Genomic DNA, 18626 nt, shown 5'->3' on the forward strand with positions numbered 1-18626 from the left:
TAAGCAGCCTGCCAGGAGGCAAATGTTATTACTCTGGTGACTGCCTACAATCATCTTCTGTTCGTGTCAGGAAATGATGCACTTATTCATTCTCACTCCGCCGTATCCCTGCACAGGATGGGCCCTTTCCCCCTTTCCCACACCCTCTAGCACTGGCTTTAGCGTCAGCTAAATGCCATCAACTCCCATCTTCTGCGTTCAGCTTGCTCCTGCAGGAGAGGGCCAGGAAGCCCTAACGCAGGCTGTTTTTTACCCCTGAGGAGTCTATCCATAGGCTGCTTCCTTCTCCAAATCCTACAGTGTGACACTAATAATGTTGGTGACCTTTTCCAGACAGAGTTAACAGCCGCGTCTAGGCAGAGAGAAATTTTTCTGCACCCTATGAATGTTTAACCTTTTCAATTTTCTTTTTTTCCGCAAAGGAGCACAATCTCAGTGTCTCCCCAGAGGTTTTCCCTGCCAGCAGTCCTGCGAAATGGAAACTAATCAGCAGGAAAAGGCTGCGCTCGCAGCTTGGTTCTTGTGCAACCCGACTGCCAGACTTTTACTTATTTTCTCCTGTTGTGTTTTGAGACGTGAACAAGGAAGTTTTTCCAGCCGTATCAACCACGGAGGAGGGGAAGGTGCTATCAAAGCCTGGCTATCCGCAAGCTTGCCAGGCATCGTGGTACCCTCCGGCAAGCGCTGATGGGCACCTCCGGGGAGGGCACACAAGCAAGTGTCTCCCCCCTAATCAAACCTACATCTCCCCTAACCAAAACTAAACCAAACCTGCAGGCACAAGGTCTCACCTGCCACATTCAGCCAGTATCGGTGGAAAGGAGAAGAGAGGGATCAGTTGAAAAAAAGGTGAATAAAGGGAATCTCACAACCTGGCTGTTCCCACCCCAGGGAAGCAGAGAAATTGCTGTAGCAGGTTGGGCCCGTCACCACCACCAGTGTCACCTTGGAGACAGGCTGGTAAACTCCAGGCCTCTGAAAGGGGGGGCAGAAGGCAGCTGGGTACGTAAACAAGTAAAACGAGATGGACAAGGAAGCTCTCCAGTGAGCTGCGGCACAGCCCGCGTCCCCGCGTCCCGGCCGCACGCTGCCCAACCAGGGCCAGAGCTGGGCCACCCGGGGCGGCAGGACCACCCTGCCCTGCCCGCTGCCCCCAGAGCCTCCCCGGTTCTCCTGGAAGCCACCGGTGACAGACAGCACAGGTAAAGGGTTTTCTCTCCCGTTTACTGGCTGGTGATGGCTCTACCAGGCAGCTCAACTTGGGTCTCAGCAGAGCGCAGTTTGGGATCCGGCGGATCGCCACGATCCCCCTTGCCAGCAGAGAGCCTGGGCTGCTGGGAGCAGCAGGAGCGGAGGCTGCAAGCCGCACACGGCTGCGGAGGGCTTGGCGTGCCTGCAGCGCCAGACTTTTAAAGACCCGTTCAGATGGTTGGGAAGCACTCATGCAGTTTTCATGCTTGCAATAATTTAATGATGCTATAAGAAAAAAATAAATACATGTAATTGGTTAGCGCCACTTAGTCTCTTCACCGACTCTGAGGTCTTTTGCTCAGAAGCAGGGGGAGATTTTGAGTTCGAGCAGGACGGGTGCTTTCAGGACTGTGCGATAATCCAGAGAACAGTGTGGATTTGCATCTGTCGCACTGGGTGGTTTTGCAGGAACATAAGGCCTGCATTTTCACAGGAGGCACGTGGGCTCGGCTGGGGGGTTATGTGTAAACGAATGGTGCTGAGCGGGACGTTAGCCTCGACTCAACCCGCTCTTTGCATTTCTAACCCCTAGGGTAAAGGGATCTAAGGGGATCTGGGTGATTACAGCCCTGAGGTGCTCCTGAAAAACCCAGCATGAACTTTCAGGTTTCATTTCCACTAAGGAGAAATGCAATCATTTCTGTTCAGCCTGTGCAATGCAACATTGCTAGTGGAAACAAACAGTGCTAAGAACTTGGGGTCTAGTAGTTGCCCAAAGCCCAGGCTCTTGTCAAAATAAAACTCTCTCTAGTGTTAAATCAGCCAGTTCCTTTTTCACTTATGGGAGACAGCTGATGACCCTGGAAGAGCAATAAGTATTAAAATATGTCAAATATATAATTATATATATGTCAAATTATAATTATGACCTCTTTTTTATTAATGGCTATACATAACCTATTTGTAAGGTACACATGGAATTGTTATGTTTGGCAGATCCTGGCTGTATCTGTAATTACTTCATGTTAGATCCAAAAAGGGGCTTTGGTACTGAAAAGCTAGATCTTGCAGTGGTTATCTTTTAGATGTCTGTTCACTGTTGCACACTATGCCATGCACATTCGTTCCCTTATTCACTGCATACTTTAAAACCAGCCCTCAGTCTGTAGGAATAGCTGCCTACAGTTAGTAAATAGAGAAGAAACAGAGGACAAGGGATCAGGGCAAGCCTTCATCCTCTCTGGAGAAGAGTATCACAGGCACTAAGCGCCTTCTGAGGCATGCCATCTAGTTGTCTTGTTACTTAGAGTTACTTCGTGCAGTGTTTTGTCTCCATCTCACACAATCACATGATGTCTGCGCAAAGAGGTGATGAAATCACAGCCTCCTAGTGACACCTCGACATAAGGCCGTGCTCCTCCAGCCTCATCTGCTAGCACAGAGCTGGAATCGCTGGAGAACAGGGAGAGAGTGGAGGCTGCACAGGGGCCCACGCTAACGAATACTGCTGCGGGTGCAGGCTCTGAAAAACTGTGTTTATCTGTGAGGTCAGTGTCTATCATGTCATTTAAATCTGATGGTCTTCTGTGACAGCTTCACAGCCAGCGTTGTTTCTGCTATAGTCCTACCAATGACAGTAGATCTGGGCCCTAATTTTGAAAGTTTTTTTTTTTGCCTGCTAGAACATAGTGCTATTTGAGCTCTGACCAGGTACTCCGAAGGTTTGGGAGAAGGTTGATGAAAGGCTGGACACTCCTGTTACCTCCCCTCTGGCAGAAGGTAAAGGAGGATAGTATTTAGAAACAACAACTCTTTTGGATGTGTCTCCTGTGGAAGTCACCTCTGCTCTGCGCTGTCACTGTATGGAGACATGTGGGATGCAGGCACAAGAAGGTACCTTCCTGAACATGCTTTCAGAGTGTGGGAGGAGAAGACCAAATAATCCCTCAGAGGAAATTTTTCATATTTCTGGAGAGGTTCCCGTTGCTGGCACCAGTATTTCTTGCTGGATGTTCTCTTAGGATGTAGATATCTGTCACCCTGAATTGTATTGCTGTTATGTTGCCCGAAGGGCTTTTTATTTCTTATCAGGGTTTGTCCTGGTAAGAATTCATATGCCATTTAATTTCAGTGGAACAGCTGCATTGATAGCCAACAGTCATCATTTTTGCAAGGTAATATCTAGTTTTATTGTCTGTTGGCTCTGCAGCTGATGTCCTTTCAAAGCCTGAGATTGGATCCTGCTCCCACCACATACCAGGAGGATTTTGCCACTCATTTCAAGCACATGCGGGATTAGGTATTTCATTTGCCCCATATTTCATAGTTCAGTCTGTAGAGACTTGGAAAAGCATAGTATACAGAAAGCAAAATGAAAGGACAGTAAAGAACATATGAAGCTCTGGGACTGCTCCATCCTTGCTAGGATTCAGAATCTATTTTCTTGAAATACAGCATTGTCTTTCAACAGCTGCCGAACAGTTTATCTTTGGCTTAAACCAGCAGCCAACAGAAAAGAGGAATCTCCAGTGATGCACACATTACTGTGGCCCAGGCTCACATGTGTTGGGGTCTATATTTCATTTGGTTTTCTGTATTCATTGAATGTATAGTAAGGAATCTCAAAGACACACTGTTCTGTGTCATATGAATTCAGGTCATGTTTAAGAGGCTTTAGTGTAATGTCTCATTTAAGTGAAATATCTATATGAATAGACTTCAATTGCTGCGTTTGGTATTGCAGCATGGTGTTGGTGATTTCGGTATTGAATATCTAAGAGGATGTTGAAGAGCAGCAGAAATATTTAGTATCTGTTTTTAACTATGATGCATTGGAGAAAAGTTGTATTACTTCTGTCTGTGGCATCAGTTAGATTATTAGAGTGCTCTGTCCCATCCCAAAAAGAATACTGGAAAATTTGAGAAAGTTCAGGAACAACAACAGGATTGTTTAACATCTGGAAACTGACTTTGTAGCAAGAGTTATAAACTCAGTCTAATCAGTTAGCTAAAAGAGGGTTGAGGGGGGCCTTTGGGTGTTTCCAGGAGGACAAATTTTGAACAGGTATCTCTCTAACCTAGTAGAGGAAACTATAATAGCATCTAATGATGGGGAAAATTCAGACTAGAAACAAAACATGTATTTTAAAATGAAAATGATTACTACTGGAGCAACTTCACCTAGAGATAGTGGGTTCTCAGCTAGAAATGTTTCTAGGTATAGAAGTAAATTGTATACTTACTGCAGAGATAACTGATGATTGACACATTTCAGTGGCTTTTATTGATGTACAGGAGACCATAATAGATATCAGATTAGATGATCCCTCCCTAGCCTCATGAATCTCGCTGCCATGATTATCTGATGTTCACTGCAGTTTACTGAAATGCCTCCACCAAACTGGAGGCAAGAGAAGACTAAATTCTTTCCATGGCCTGTATTTGTGTAGATTTTTGCAGCACTCAGTGGATACAAATTATGTCATCATCTGTCTGAGATCATGTTTGCATAGTATTTATATATCTATATAAATATATAGGGAGCATAGAGACATGCTACATATAATACTGTGCACACTATTTATACACTGTGTACACTATGTGCGCAATTTATATAGATATATATAGGCATTATGGATATAAAATGCTATAGTACATAATTATATAATATAAATAGAGTTTGCATATTATTTTTGTAAACTCACTATACTTTATATTCTTGGCAGGTTAAAATTTCCTCTTAAGGACAAGTCATTGTTTGCAGAAACATTTTTGACTGCTGATCTCATACAGCTCTAAGGTCTTTTTGGTCATTCATTAAAGAGTTCCCTTGAGAAATTTGCTCACTCCAGGTGAAGCAAGAGCTGAAATGACCTCTTTTTTACTGCTCTCAACTTCTGCAATGAGCTAGTACTGAAACCAATTTGGGAAAAATTACATTTTCACTTTATTTTTTTCCAAGCCCAGCTGGTGTGGGCTGAATGACTGGGATGCCAACGTTAAATGCATGTGGCATTTACAAGCTGTTGTAGCCTGTGCTCTGCAGACAGGAGTAGTTTAGATGAAGCAGTGTAATTCCAGTTTTCTCAGATGTTTGCTCTGAACATTTCAGTTCAGCTGCAGCGCATGGAATGACCCCACGACCTGAAATGCAGTGTGCACTGACAGGGTGATGGCGGCTCACAGAGACACCCATCTTCTTCCCTCTCTCCTTCCCTGGGCGCCCGCATTAAGAAGAAGAGGAGAGAGTTTCCTCTGGGTCAGGGGTCTGCGTTAACTCCGCACAGCCCCGCCGTGGCTCTCTGCACACTGTGTTGCGGTCCTGTGATGCTTTTGAGGCTGGAAAGTATTTTGGAGGGCTTTGTGATCTGCAAACCCAGCAGACAGGCTCTGGGGCAGCTCGAGCAGGTGTTCCCTCCGCACCGTTCCAGCCGGTGGTACAGAAGGAACCAAAACAGGCAGACAAGGATGGGAACCTGAGTTTATATTTGTCATCATTGCCCACACGGGTTTCAGATCCTCCCCTCAAACCGCTTGATGTCAGTATGGGGAACTGCAGACAAGCATCTACCCTCCGTGGCCTGCTGCTGCACAGAAGCTCGCGTGTGCCTGGGATCAGGATTTGATGCGGCCCTAAAACGGCAGTATGAGCAGCGGCAGTCCTGCTGCTTTTCTTAGCAAGTGCCACAGGTTATTCTTACGTGAGAAGGAATGACCCACTGCCAGTCTGGGTGCACTGCTCTCAATTGTATTATTCACAGTGCTGGAGCTCCAGGGACTGATTTTCCTATTCCACCATCCACCTCTGAGGGAAGCCGGGAGGCTTATGTGATTGCTTGCAGAGTCCTGAAAGCCTGGGGTGATAAACACTGTGCAAGTTTAAGGTATTATTTTGTTCACTGGTTCTCTTAAAATAGCAGAGTGTGTCCTTAGGTGAGACAAAGTCTCATGGTGATAGCTGCTCATATGCACAACGGGAGAAAGCCCTGCTCTGGAGAAATTGAACTAATGAGGAACAAAAGCAAATATAAGGAAAAGGTCCTCGCCCAGGGCCACAATTTGTGCTGTCACAGTTCTTTCTGAGTGGGAACGCTATTGCAAATCTGGCATGGCAGAGGAGACTCGGTAGGGCTGTTGGAGGTGCAGTCTCTGGAGGCAGCAGTGCTCTCCTGTCTGCGCTGACCTGCCTTTCAGGAGGCAAAACAAATTCACAGCCACGCTTCGTTATTTTCCAATGGGTTAAGGTCATAGTAGGTTCTTCTGAGCTCTCCTTTCAGGTTTGATGACCCATGTAGTGCAGATCAAAGCAATTATTTTCACTCGGTGAAAAGAAAAAAGTTGAGTTCCTCTGACAATTTCCCCTTCTGAGAAAAGGATATAAGCAAAAGGAAATAGAAGAGGGTCAAAACACATCCTCATGAGAGAGCTGCCGGCACCAAATGCCCTGATTATTCATCTGGTGGATCAATCACCAGGCCCCTCCTCGCAGCTCTAGGTACAGCCGAGACCACTTACTCCACAGGAAGGTCAAGGTGGGGGCTGCCCCCTCTGTCCTGATGACCTTTTGCAAGGGATGGCAGCTTGGTTTCTCTCCTTTTAGAAATTTCTTTAATTTCTGAGAAGGTGTGCTAGAGAAGCCTTCCCTGAGCTCTTGCCTACTAACTCTTTAATCCTGCCAAGTCCAAAGCAGAGCTCGATAGACCCTGTCAATGGCTTGAGCTAGGAAAGCATGTACACAGATCCAGGTCATTCCTGTAACAAAAAGCAGTGTCTAAGCTAATACTTCAGTTACAACTGACATGAAGTATCAAAACAAGATGCTCTGATAAATCAGCGCTTAAGCCCAAACTCTGAAAAAGTAAGGGAGTACCTCAATATCTGCAAGACAGGAGCATCAAGCATTTCTCAGTAGAAGAACTTACAAGTCAAGGATTTATGATGCTTGATATATTAAGACAGTTTTCAGTATTGTGTGCTGTATATGTGAATCCATGCTATATAGGAGGTTTGGTCTTCCAGATGCCGGGCACAGCAAGGCATGACCGTGAGATGGCAATCCAGGCCAAAAGAAACCTGACTAAAACCACGGACCCAGTAGAAAGACTTCGCCTGCAGTGTTTAGCAAGGGGATCTGCAGGTATTAAAGGACTTGGCAGGTGAGTCTAAGAAGTCAAGTTCACTATTCAGTCTAATAGTTTTAGTTACAGGGTGCTCCAGCAAAAAGCGGCTAATGGGTGGTTAAAGGGCAAAGAGAGAGAGATTTTTTTTTTAAGGTGTACAGCGAAGTGATGAGAAGCAGTGGCTGCAAGTTGCTGCAAAGGAAATCCCTGTATGGAAAACCTGTTTCGCCATGAGAATGATTAAGCAGTGGAAGAGTCTGTAGAATCTCCATCTCTGGTGATTTTCAAAACTCAGCTGGACCGAGCAATCTAACCTAGCATTGAATTTATCCCTGCTTCTAGTAAGAGGTTCACTAGAGACCTCCAGAGGTCCCTTTTGACCTAAATTATCCTGTATTTTTGAATATAAAAGAAAGACGCAAAATCTTAGTTCTTGGCTGAAATTTTGCCCATACTGATTTACGCAACAGGCATCCCCTCTGCTTCCAAGGAGCACATGTGTGTTTTACACATCTTGTGCAGTTGTTTGAACCTGGAAAGTGCAGCACCTCTCCCAGCTATCCTTTTCTTCATGCTATTGCCTTTCTGTGGTGCTTCACTAACATACAAAACCAACCAGCTGAAGGAAAACAATGTGAAGAGCGGTGGATTGCAGTGACCAGTAGTGCCAGAGTCATACTGAAGCAGTATAATGTAAGAAAATGCAGATCCCTAATCTGGGGGTGGTGACAGTGATATGTCCTTGTGGATGACAGGATGAGCAGCCTTCTTTTCACCTGCAGGAAAGGTCCTGAACATAGGGAAGGGCCACAGCGCCCAGTCATAGCGCTTGGTCCGTAGCAGTGCAGGGGCAGCTGTTGAGGGCATACCTTCATTTCTGTTTGCACATGGGAAAATGAGCCCCAGAGATGCTCCAGACTAGATCCAGACAAGGCATCTGCACCCCACTTCAGCTGCCTGTATCCAAAATTTTGGCCCTCAAAATTTCCCACTCAGCTACCACCTCACCCAGGAAGTGTTTGAAATCCACAAGAATCTTTACTTTTACCATAAATATTCCCTGATCATCTATTTACCTGTGCCTGGATACAAACATTTAATTTTTGTCAGCAACAGGCAGGTGGACTGGGATCACAAGCTAAGCAGGGACCGAAAGCTGCATTTCCCAGTTGGATTCTAGATGACTAGCTTAAACTTAAACCAAATGACCAACTTTTAGGTGGCTTAATATATAATGAATAGGAGGCCTTCTTCAGCTAGAGTAGATTCCACCTCATTTAACTTCAGCTGTGTAAAATTCAGGCACCCAATCTAAGCAAGTCATCTCTGCTGTCAAAAGATTGTTTGGTTTTGTTTTTTTCTTTTCTGTTCCTCAGAAGACTGTAGAAGGGGGAAATGTTGTCTCAGTCAGGTGGCCCTGTGCTTTGGCATTGTGATAAATTGCTGTATCATTCTCTATTTTCTGTTATATTAACTTCAAATTGCACATTTTCCACAGAGTATTTCGGATTATGGATGATGACAACAGCAGGACCCTTGATTTCAAAGAATTTGTGAAAGGATTAAATGATTATGCTATGATGATAGACAAGGAAGAAGCACAAGCAATTTTCCAGATATTTGATAAAGATGGCAGTGGAACAATTGACTTTGATGAGTTTCTTGTTACACTAAGAGTAAGTCTGGGAATTTATGGTATTATTGCATTAAATGGGGAAAAGCACTGTTTCATCATTAGCTGATCATGGTTGGTGCTAGCTAAATACAGTACTGATATTCATATTAGTAATTAGCAAAAGGTACAGCTGTATTTAAAATGTCAGTAACTCTTGAGAAGTTAAAATATTTCATTTCCATATGCTAATGCATATACTAAATGGAAAAATTGCCCTGAATGACCCTTTTGTGGATAAGAGAGCTCAGAACCTAACTTGTCTCTGCAATTGATTGACAAAACCTAAGGCTCCTAGTAAATAAATGGTTGTGATTTTTTTTACAAATTGCTGTCTTGATTTAGGTACCTAAATTCCACCTACACTGCAATTCAGGTACCTATGTGGTTCTGTCCATTAATCTCACTTCCCTACCCTTTGTCTTATAACATAACTCCTTATAACATACGCTAATCCAGTGGGGGTTTTCTCTAATTAAACACAGCATGAAAGACTTTGGTTGGGGACTCGTTCTGCTGATATCCAAACAGCTAAGAAAGAGAAAATACTTAGTGTTTACTGTTGTTAAAATATTTAAAACTGGTAGTATAGAAAAGCATTCCAGGAAACATTTTCTCTCTTTTTGTCTGCTTATTAGCCTCTTGATAGACACTCAATAAACTCCATTGCACTGATTTTTGATAATATATTGTCTTTCTATCGCATGGACAATGTAAACTATCAGTTGTTTGCTGTCCCAAGTGCTTGAACTAGAGTTACTGTTAACAACAGCAGCTACTTGAATTTGGAATTGGGCAAGTAGTTGGCAGAAATGAAATGAATCTGTTAATATTTCTTTACAGCCTCCCATGTCGAATGCCAGAAAAGAAATAATCATGCAGGCATTTAGGAAGTTAGATAAAACTGGAGATGGTATCATAACAATTGAAGACTTACGGGGGGTTTATAATGCAAAGCATCATCCTAAATACCAGAATGGAGACTGGACAGAAGACCAAGTGTTTAGGGCCTTTCTAGATAATTTTGATTCACCCTATGACAAGGATGGAAAGGTAAGTGAAACATCTATTGTGAAGCCACAAAAACAGCATTTGACTCACAGCTAACGTTATTAAATGTAAGAATGATGCCAGTACAAACATGCATCTGCAGGGCATCTGTGTCACATTCATGGGAGACAGTAAGGCAGGTGAATAATCAATGCTTAGGACTGTTGGTAAAGCTTGCTTAGGCATTCAGAGGCAAAAATAATCTTCAGGAGTTGCGAAAGCTGGGCAACTGATTGCATTTACAGGCTTGTAGCCTTTATGACTCTACTTTCATAAGTAACTCTAAGCATATCTTCAAACTAAGCCACAATTGCTAATTTTCAAAATCCATGTAAATTGGAAGATTTCTTACTTCTCAGGAGAATAAAAACCAGGATCCAGTTCCAGAAGCAGGTTCCCTGAAATACTTTATGTTTAGCACTTCTGTATGTGTAATTGCTTAGACAATTGACTTGGAAATCACTCCATAATAGAGATGGATTTATCCAGAGAGAATTGAAGAGATTAGGGTTAGATTAGGATTAGAGCAGAAAAAAGAGAAAACCCAGAGCTCCAGCTGGAGCGGGGGCTGGAAAGGGGCTGCCAAAGGGACCTGAGGCAGCCAAGAGGGTTGTGCCCTGAGAAACCGCTGGCCTGGGGCAGGATGGGGAGGCCTTGCCTACCACTCCGCCGAGGTTTTCCAATTTGAATACAGAGCCTGGTCACCCTCTGCAATGGACTTGTCGTGCATCCACTTCATAACCTTCTCAATCTCCAAGCCATTCAGACTTCTTTTTCCCCTCAGTATGTGTCTGCAAAGTTCTTTGATCCAAACTTGCACGTGTCTGACCAGCTCAGAGCAAGCCCGGATCTGTCTGCTATTTCCGTGTCCATATCCTCAGTGCAAGCTGTTCGTAATAATGAGCCAGATGAGTTTTCATCAGAACTTTCTACAATGTCTTTAACACTATCCTGTCTCATCTGAAATAGTCTTTCTTAGGTTGCACCTGGCTTTTCACGGCTGCATTACACTGGTGACTGTTGCCGGTCTAATGCTTGGCTACTATACCCAAATCTTCCACTTGTTTTGTTTCCAACAGACAAGTTCTCAGTTTGCAGAGAGGTATTAGTTTTTATTCCCCTTGGGCATGACTTTGCGCTTGGTAGAGCTGAATTTCATCCCTTTTTCTGTTACGTCATCCTCAGAGTTGCCCAGTTCTGTGAGTTGTCCCCTTCCTTCTCTGCAGCAGCAGTGACTTCTAGCAAACTTCAGCAGCATGCTCCTGCTTTTTGTGCTGAGGTCGTACATGAAAGCATTAAAAAAGATGAGTCCCCAAAATGATCCTTGACAAACTTAGTGTCACTGTATCTCTAATTGGCCTCCGCAATGCCTTCTACTTTGTAAATGCTGCAGTTTTTGAGCTTATGGAAAAGTTACTCTGACCCCCCCACACACACCTCTTGTTTAGCAACCCTGATATTAGCCCTCCAGATGCAGTTTCTTCTGAGAACTGATCATGGCTTTCCTGTGCCTAAATGTGCCGTGTCACTAGTAGAAACCGAGGGCATATTAGATTAATTGTCCAGGTGTGACTTCTACCCGAAGTGGAGCTGCGTTCTCTGACTTCAGCACTGATTTACTTGTTCTGGGTTTTGCTGTCAAATGATTTCAAATGATTCCTACAAAAGACTAGAAGATAGCTGACCAAGTGAGAAAACCTAAAACGGTTTTAGCTGAAATGCCTCATGGCTATGCAGCTGCTAGAAATGCAGAAAGGTCCTCTTCTCAGTAATCTTGCTGGGTGCCTCTAAAACAGCCAGGGTCAGGGATGCTTGTAACTGGTTTGTAATGGTAGGATAAGCTAAAATGTTCAGTTCTCCTGACGGTCACGCATTTTTTCTGGCTCTCAAATGCACAATGCAAAACACTATTGGGGAAAATATTTTTATATGTGATGTTTTATTCAAAGAATGACCTATATAGTTCAAGAATTAAGGCTACTTATTTGTAGTACATGTTAAATCTAATTTTTGAAATTGATATTTAGTCTAGTTACTTTTATAAACAGATTCAACTCCAAAATGTACATCAAAAATATTCAAAACTCTTTAGGAAAGACTTTTTGTTTCTTTAAATGAGACCTGTGTGGAACAATGATATTTTCTCTCTAGTGAATGCATATAAAGCTCCTAGCTATATCTGGGTTGCACCAGAAACCCAATCCATTTTTATTAATGATAATGCAAAGAACCAAATGATAGCATCCCTGTAAAAAATGCATAACAATATTTGTCTTCTTGTGTATCACCGGTTTTAACTTCAGTTCCTGGTAAGATTAGTTTAACTGTGCATCTTTAATTCCTATCTAAGCATACCTGGAGGACAAGAGCTCTATTTCTAGTAAAGAAGAAGTTAACTTCTGCAAATTTTCACCAGCAATAATGTGAAAAAGCAGATGTTAAGGTTTAATTTAGAGTTTTTCTCAATGTGTAGTTTTTATCTGTTACAACATGAAGAAAATAAAGGTTCATTTTCCTATTTTAAATCCTTCTGTCTCAGGTCACAACAGAAGAATTCATGAACTACTATGCAGGAGTCAGCGCTTCAATAGACACAGATGTCTATTTTATCGTCATGATGAAAAACGCTTGGAAACTCTAATTGTGCGATTAAAGGAACAAGACTTTATTTCCACTTTTTGTAGGTCCACATGATTAAGCGTATGCACAACACCATGCTCATTTTCCGTAACTGCAGCTTCCAGTCACTGTGCAGATTACAGTGAAGCTGCAGAAATACTTGTCAGGTGCACTGCTTTGGTAGGCTCTCCTCAGAGCATCAGCAGCGTACTTAGAGAGCAGCGCCGGCAGCCAGCCGCTCGGCAGACCTTTGCCTTTTCTTTCTGCATCCCTGACCTGTCTTTTCTTCTCTGAGACAAGCTTTTCATGTCTTCTCAGACGCCTGCAGTAGGTTCCAGGGCTTCCTGAATGTATCCCCACTCCCACTGTTAGCTACAGCTCTGCCTGACAGAGGATGTAACAGGAGGAAATATTCTGGAAGGCTTTTGGCTTGGGCAGACTGTTATAAATGTGAGACAGTTTGTCCCATGGGGGACCAACCTCTGCAGTGCTCAGCTGCAGACGTAGAGGGTCACATAGCCCTCTCTGCCCCAGCACCGCAGTGCTTCTCAGCTCCTTGTGCCTCACATGTGGGATGGAGCAACTGCATAAGTGTTCAGCTCAGTGCTGGGAATATGAGAGTTCCCAGCGCCGGGAAGCTGGAGGAGGAAGCAAATGAAGAAGTGGAGACAGGGACCAATATAAATGCTAAAGACTCTGTAAAACCTTTTTTTCCTCTGCTGCTTACAGCTGCATCAGCATTTTTGTGCGCCTGCCTTGGGCCAAATCTCTGCAGACCTGATTATGTCTTTTCTTTTCCCTTGGTTCCTTTCTTTCTGTACTCTAAGATCACCTCGCTAACATTTTTCTTCGAAAGGGCATACGTGTATTACAGCCTTTTCTTCTCACGGGTCCTGGAACATTTACCAGTGCGGTAGCTGTTGTCCGTACACAGCTATAACAGAAGTTATGTACTACTTTTTTTTATTTATGCTGACTTATGACCAAGCTATGACTCCAGGGGAGTCCTGAATGCTCGATCTTCTGGTCCTATACAAACTCTGCTTTCTGTTTTGTTCAAGCATGATCCCTCAGTACAAGCAACAGGTACCTGCAATTTCTTAGCAAAGGCTGTGCAAGATCAGTGTTTCCTTTGATCCTTAAGTCTCCAGAAACTTGCATACTGGTTAGCACTGGTGGAAAGAGTCTCTCTATGATGTTTGTCATCAGTCACAAGAGGAGTCTTTACCTACTGTGATGCTACTGAAGTATCTATGTGCCTTATATGAAAAACAAACTTGCTATCAGAGGTTTTACACGTACTGGCACCTTATGTAGGACCCATTTCTTTCTCATTTACTATTTGGCTCCACAGCAGACTGTCGTGTTATCTACCTAGTATGTTCCACATAAAAAGAAAGCAATGTTACTGGACTGTGGGAATCACAAAATGGAAAAATGATTTCCCAATGACTTACGTTATCTAAATGTTTCAAACTCCACAGTGATCTGTTGTGCTGACATTTAATCAAGCACTGTGGAAATTTTAATCTGAACAACTAACTCCTAAACAGTTTGTCTGTTCTGTACTAACCCTTTCCAATTTTACATAATCCTGAATGCAATATACCTTTTCAGAAGGATTTTGTGGAAGGAGGAGCAGCACTGCTGTCACACGATGGTACCGGACCCAACCACACTTTTTTTAAATCAACAGCAGCTCTGTCACTGGCCTCTGTGCGCCTTGGATTGAGCCTGTTACGGCTGATGAAAGCTCCGTGCTTCAGGGCGGCGTTTCCCTCCCTGTTCTGCACTGAGCTGGGCTAATGGCGTTTTGTGGCAGGGCCTGGAAGACGGGAACGAGGAGCGTTCAGACCGCTTCGTCCTCGGGCGAGGTGAACCGTGGCTGAGGCGCTGCTGCAGGCTCTCAGAGCAGGTCCCGGCTCTTCAGGCCTGACGAAATGTAGATCTCATGACTCGCTGGACACGTTTCTAAGTGTATTCAGGAGGCCATTTTTCATAATTATGTCATTTTGACAATTTGCACAGAGCACATTTCCAAGGGCTTGCTTCAGGTACCTTTGAAGTCAGTGGCAAAGTTTCCTTTCACTTTTGTGGGGGCAGAATTGCTCCTGGAGCAATCTGAAGAAAAACTGGTAGCTGCAGAAAAGGTGTATTGCTTTCAGGAAAAAGAAACAATCTGGGAAAGATGAACATGTAATATTTTTTTACCTGTAAAGAAATGCAGTAGATTACAAATTGGAATCTGTGCTGTAAGAAATGTCATTTGATTAATATGTGTGGAAAATCATGGAATCGTGGAAGAAACATAGGCACTGTATTGACTGCTAAGTAGAAATATTTTTACTGAGACATACGCAGCCATAATCATACGGTAGGCACACATGCATGAACTTCAGAGGAAGCACTTTGAGAGTGAGAGATTTGAACCAGGCATCAAGGCACATCAAGGCGGGTGCTTAGAGCCACCCTTTAGCACTCCAGTGTCCTGCTCTGCCAGGGATACTGCACTGTGGACACAGAGAGCTAAAAATGAAATTCAAGAGTCTGTACTAAGCTTCAGGTTGCTGTGTGCTGGGTACAGAGCCAGCAGATGCTGTAGATAGACTAAGCAGTGCAGGGCGTCCTGCCGAGTTCGTGGTTGCATGGTGCACACGGCAGATGCTGGGAGATAGGTGGCAATGCATGCCACCGTATCTGGCACTAGAATCAAGATTATAAGATCTTGGCTGGTGCTTCATATTCTAACACTATTTCTCGTTTCTGATTGTGCAACAGAAGTTGAACAGGATGGCAGAAACCATAGGAACATTTGAGTCTGCAGGGTTGTGGGGGAACACAAGCAGCGAGTGTTTTGCCTGCTGCTGTGTCACGAGTGCCAGCCTGCCCTGCAGCAGGGCCATTCGTGCCGGCCGAGCTCTGCCCATCCGGGCAGGCAGGGCACAGGAGCTCTGACCCAAAACGCTGGCTGACACCTGCGGTCACCCATAGAAGGAAGAGGCTTCCGTCGGCCTCCCCAAGCTCTGCCCCCACCTCCTTTTGCCTGAGCCGTTAGGAACCATCTCTGTGACCACCCCCATCTGAGCAGGGGGGAGAGAGGCAGCAGACAGCCTCTCCCTTCAGCATATTCCCCAGGGAAAGCTGGCTGCTTTCAGCAGCGAGCACAGTAGCCTCTCGAGCGCGCAGGCGGTGTGCGGCATCCCGCTGCAGCGAGCTCAGTGGGCAGGTGGAGAAGCAGGGGTCATGGCAGCCGAGTGGTATGCTTGCTGGGAGGGTGGGCATACCGGATAAGGGCAAGCGAGGAGGGCTGCATTTCCCGGCTGGACCCTCAAGATGTACACTGGGCGGCCCAAATTTGCCCTGTGGCCATGCTTTCAGAGTCACCACTTGCAGCATCCTACACCCTCAGCACTCCTACAACATCTTTCACTTCATTGTGGTTTTGCCTCTTGGGTCTAACTGTGGTTTTTTTTTTGGCTTTGTATTTTTGTGCCCAGAGAGAAACATTTGGCTTCATATGAACAAAAATTGTTGTTTGGCTCACATTCTGTCCTGCAGCATGAATTTCTTGAAATCAGACCACAAGGTATATTCACTGAGCTGATTAATTTTGTTGGTCTCCTGGCACAAAGCTGTCTTCGCATGGGCAGATGGAAGTAGCTGAGGTTTTTGCAGATGAAACCAAGTGAGCACACTGGTATATGGAAGCCAAGTTGCTTTTACATAATAGCTTTTACATAGTACTGACTCAAAACTGTGCAACAGAGTAGGCAGAGAAGAACTATGTTGTCTCAGAGCTGAGCAAGCTGAGCTCGCTGCGTCTGCTGTCATCAGCTGACAGAAGGAGCGTGCGTGGTGATTTCTGCTTTTTTTCTGCCTCCCATATCCTGTCCTCTGCCCTGGAGCAGCAGCAGCAGCAGCAGCAAGCTCGGCCTTCCGTGGTAGACACAATATTGAGAGAAAGCTGCTGCCTTCAGCAATGGCAAACTTTCTATGACTTTCTCTATGACCATAGCTCATCCTATTTCTCTAGAAGTCCTTTCTCATATCCAGCTGAGGAGGGAAAACTAAGAAAAAAGACAGGTTTCCTAGTGAGCTGTGGTGGCTGAAAAGTCCTCAGGTGGCTGATAGCTGCCTCAGTGTTTGAAGCAGCCTCAGGTTGTGCTAGTTTGCCCCAGTTCTGCTCTGAACACTTAAGTCCCAATGATTTCAACACTGGTTTTAAATCTGGAGCTCTCACCCTGACAGGCGTAGCAGGAGACTTAAGCAGCATGTAATACAAAGGCTTTAGCACTATCATTTTCAACTCATCCTAGGTAGGGAGGCTGTATGGCCAAAGAAAACTGGACTCAGGCTTTCTATCAGCTTTCAGGATTCCCATTGAACCCCCCAGGAACTGCAGCTGAGCAATGGTGATGGGATCCAGACATTGTTTAAAATCTTGACAACAAGAAAAAGTGAGAAAGAAAGGAAATGCAATGTATTTTGAAAGTTAGTTCAAGACTGGCTTTCTGTGGAAAAACAGATTTTTTTTAAAAATGTGAGTAATGTTTATTTTCCAGAGGCAAATTTGGAGTTTTTTCATTGAAAACCTGTAATATTTTTGCCAAGACCTGCAATTTTTTTAAATTTTCAACTGATATTTTAGCATTCAAAGTTTGCTAATTTTTTGTTTTACCTAGATTTTCTGCAAAAAAAATTAGCATATCATTTTAGAGTGGCTTTGATTTTATGCCATGGATTTATTCCTTAAGACATTTCCAAAATGCATTTCTTTTTTGTTTCTCCTTTTTTTATTGCTTGACTAACCTTTGGGTTTTTTTATATTCTTCCGGTGATGGTGCTGATATTGGACTATTTTAATTTTCTTTTGGCATCTAAGCTGTGCTGTTAATATTTAGCAATAATTATAACATTTCTTATATTCATTTTCTCAGGATGTAATAACTGCTCTGTCTCCAAATGCAAGAAGCTCATTCCATTGACTTCAGTGTCATTGGATCAAGTGCAGTGTGAGAGCTAGCTGGAGCAGTGGATCCTAACGCCAGAGTAGCTGGCAATCTGACATAGAAATCAGACTTCTCTGAAAGACTCTAAAGAATTATTTTCAAAATCTGGGAATTTGTTACACAAACATTCTGCTTTGGGCTACAGTATATAGCCATAGCAATGTTTTAACTCTGGTTTTCTCACTCCTAGGTTACAAAAGATGAGTTTTTGAACTACTACGCTGGAGTTAGTGCTTCTGTGGATAGTGATGCCTACTTCATTTTAATGATGAAGAAATCCTGGAAACTCTGACTTTTGTTTTTGTTTGCCCCGATCTCTTTGGAATCAGAGACTATAAAGATATAAAATATTACTAAACTCAGCATGGGCTTGATTTTTTTTAAAGTTCCTGCCTGACATACATTTTCAGAGCCGAGTGGTATGACGACGCCAGCGAAGTGTCCCAGCGCTGGACACTTGCATGGGGCTTGATGTGGTCAGCAGGTGGTGCTTAAAAGGCAAGAAATAGCCGGCCTCAGCGAGACGCAGAATTGCTGAGTGAGCAAAGGGCTGTGACAGCCTGTGAAAACCAGCAATTGCGTTTCCAGCATCATTAGTTGTTTTCTTGTGCGCTTCTACATTAGATTTGTTTTGCCAATGTCCCGATTGATAAAGAGGTGCTTATTTGGGGTGTGTCATGATCACAGTAATAAGCAACTATTTGACCCTAAGGTAATTCTTAGCAGTTCAAGTCTCTGTTATGTTACATTCCAGCTGGTTTTAAAGGAAATCTTCAGAAACCCACAACCAAAATGATAATTATCGCAAGCCAAGAGCACATGAACTAAAACCCTACCCTTATTCACCCCAGTACTGCAGGACTGTAATATTACTGTATAAACACAGGCCTTTGAGTCAATAAAAACTTTTATCAAGAAGCGTAGAAGAACTTAAACTTCTACCCTGTGGAAATACCCTACCAGCAC

The 18626-nt window shown here is 43.8% G+C and overlaps 1 protein-coding gene across 4 annotated transcripts; it reads left to right on the forward strand.

The window, feature by feature from the left end:
- Nucleotides 1-1032: 1032 nt before the first annotated feature.
- On the forward strand, nt 1033-18022 carry LOC135323482 (calcyphosin-like protein). 4 transcript variants are annotated; one of them, XM_064501664.1, is made up of 6 exons: nt 1043-1202; nt 7210-7346; nt 8809-8986; nt 9826-10035; nt 12572-12712; nt 17851-18022. In XM_064501664.1, the coding sequence occupies exons 2-5, from the start codon at nt 7210-7212 to the stop codon at nt 12671-12673; spliced, it is 627 nt and encodes a 208-aa protein (XP_064357734.1). In that variant the 5' UTR covers nt 1043-1202; the 3' UTR covers nt 12674-12712; nt 17851-18022. The 4 variants fall into 4 exon arrangements, with proteins under 4 accessions (XP_064357737.1, XP_064357734.1, XP_064357736.1 ...); XM_064501666.1 differs by lacking the exon at nt 1043-1202 and adding an exon at nt 2720-2738; XM_064501665.1 differs by lacking the exon at nt 1043-1202 and adding an exon at nt 5972-6074.
- The last annotated feature ends 604 nt before the right edge of the window (nt 18023-18626 follow it).

Source organism: Dromaius novaehollandiae, chromosome Z (assembly GCF_036370855.1).
Source record: "Dromaius novaehollandiae isolate bDroNov1 chromosome Z, bDroNov1.hap1, whole genome shotgun sequence".
Classification (NCBI taxonomy): domain Eukaryota; kingdom Metazoa; phylum Chordata; class Aves; order Casuariiformes; family Dromaiidae; genus Dromaius; species Dromaius novaehollandiae.

Excerpts from the sequence above, each read along its gene's own strand:
- LOC135323482 (XM_064501667.1), top strand. The coding sequence starts at position 7,210 with ATGCCGGGCACAGCAAGGCATGACCGTGAGATGGCAATCCAGGCCAAA. Across the intron at positions 8,987-9,825 it reads AGTTTCTTGTTACACTAAGA|CCTCCCATGTCGAATGCCAG; the intron begins GTAAGTCTGGGA and ends ATTTCTTTACAG. Across the intron at positions 10,036-17,850 it reads CCTATGACAAGGATGGAAAG|GTTACAAAAGATGAGTTTTT; the intron begins GTAAGTGAAACA and ends TCTCACTCCTAG.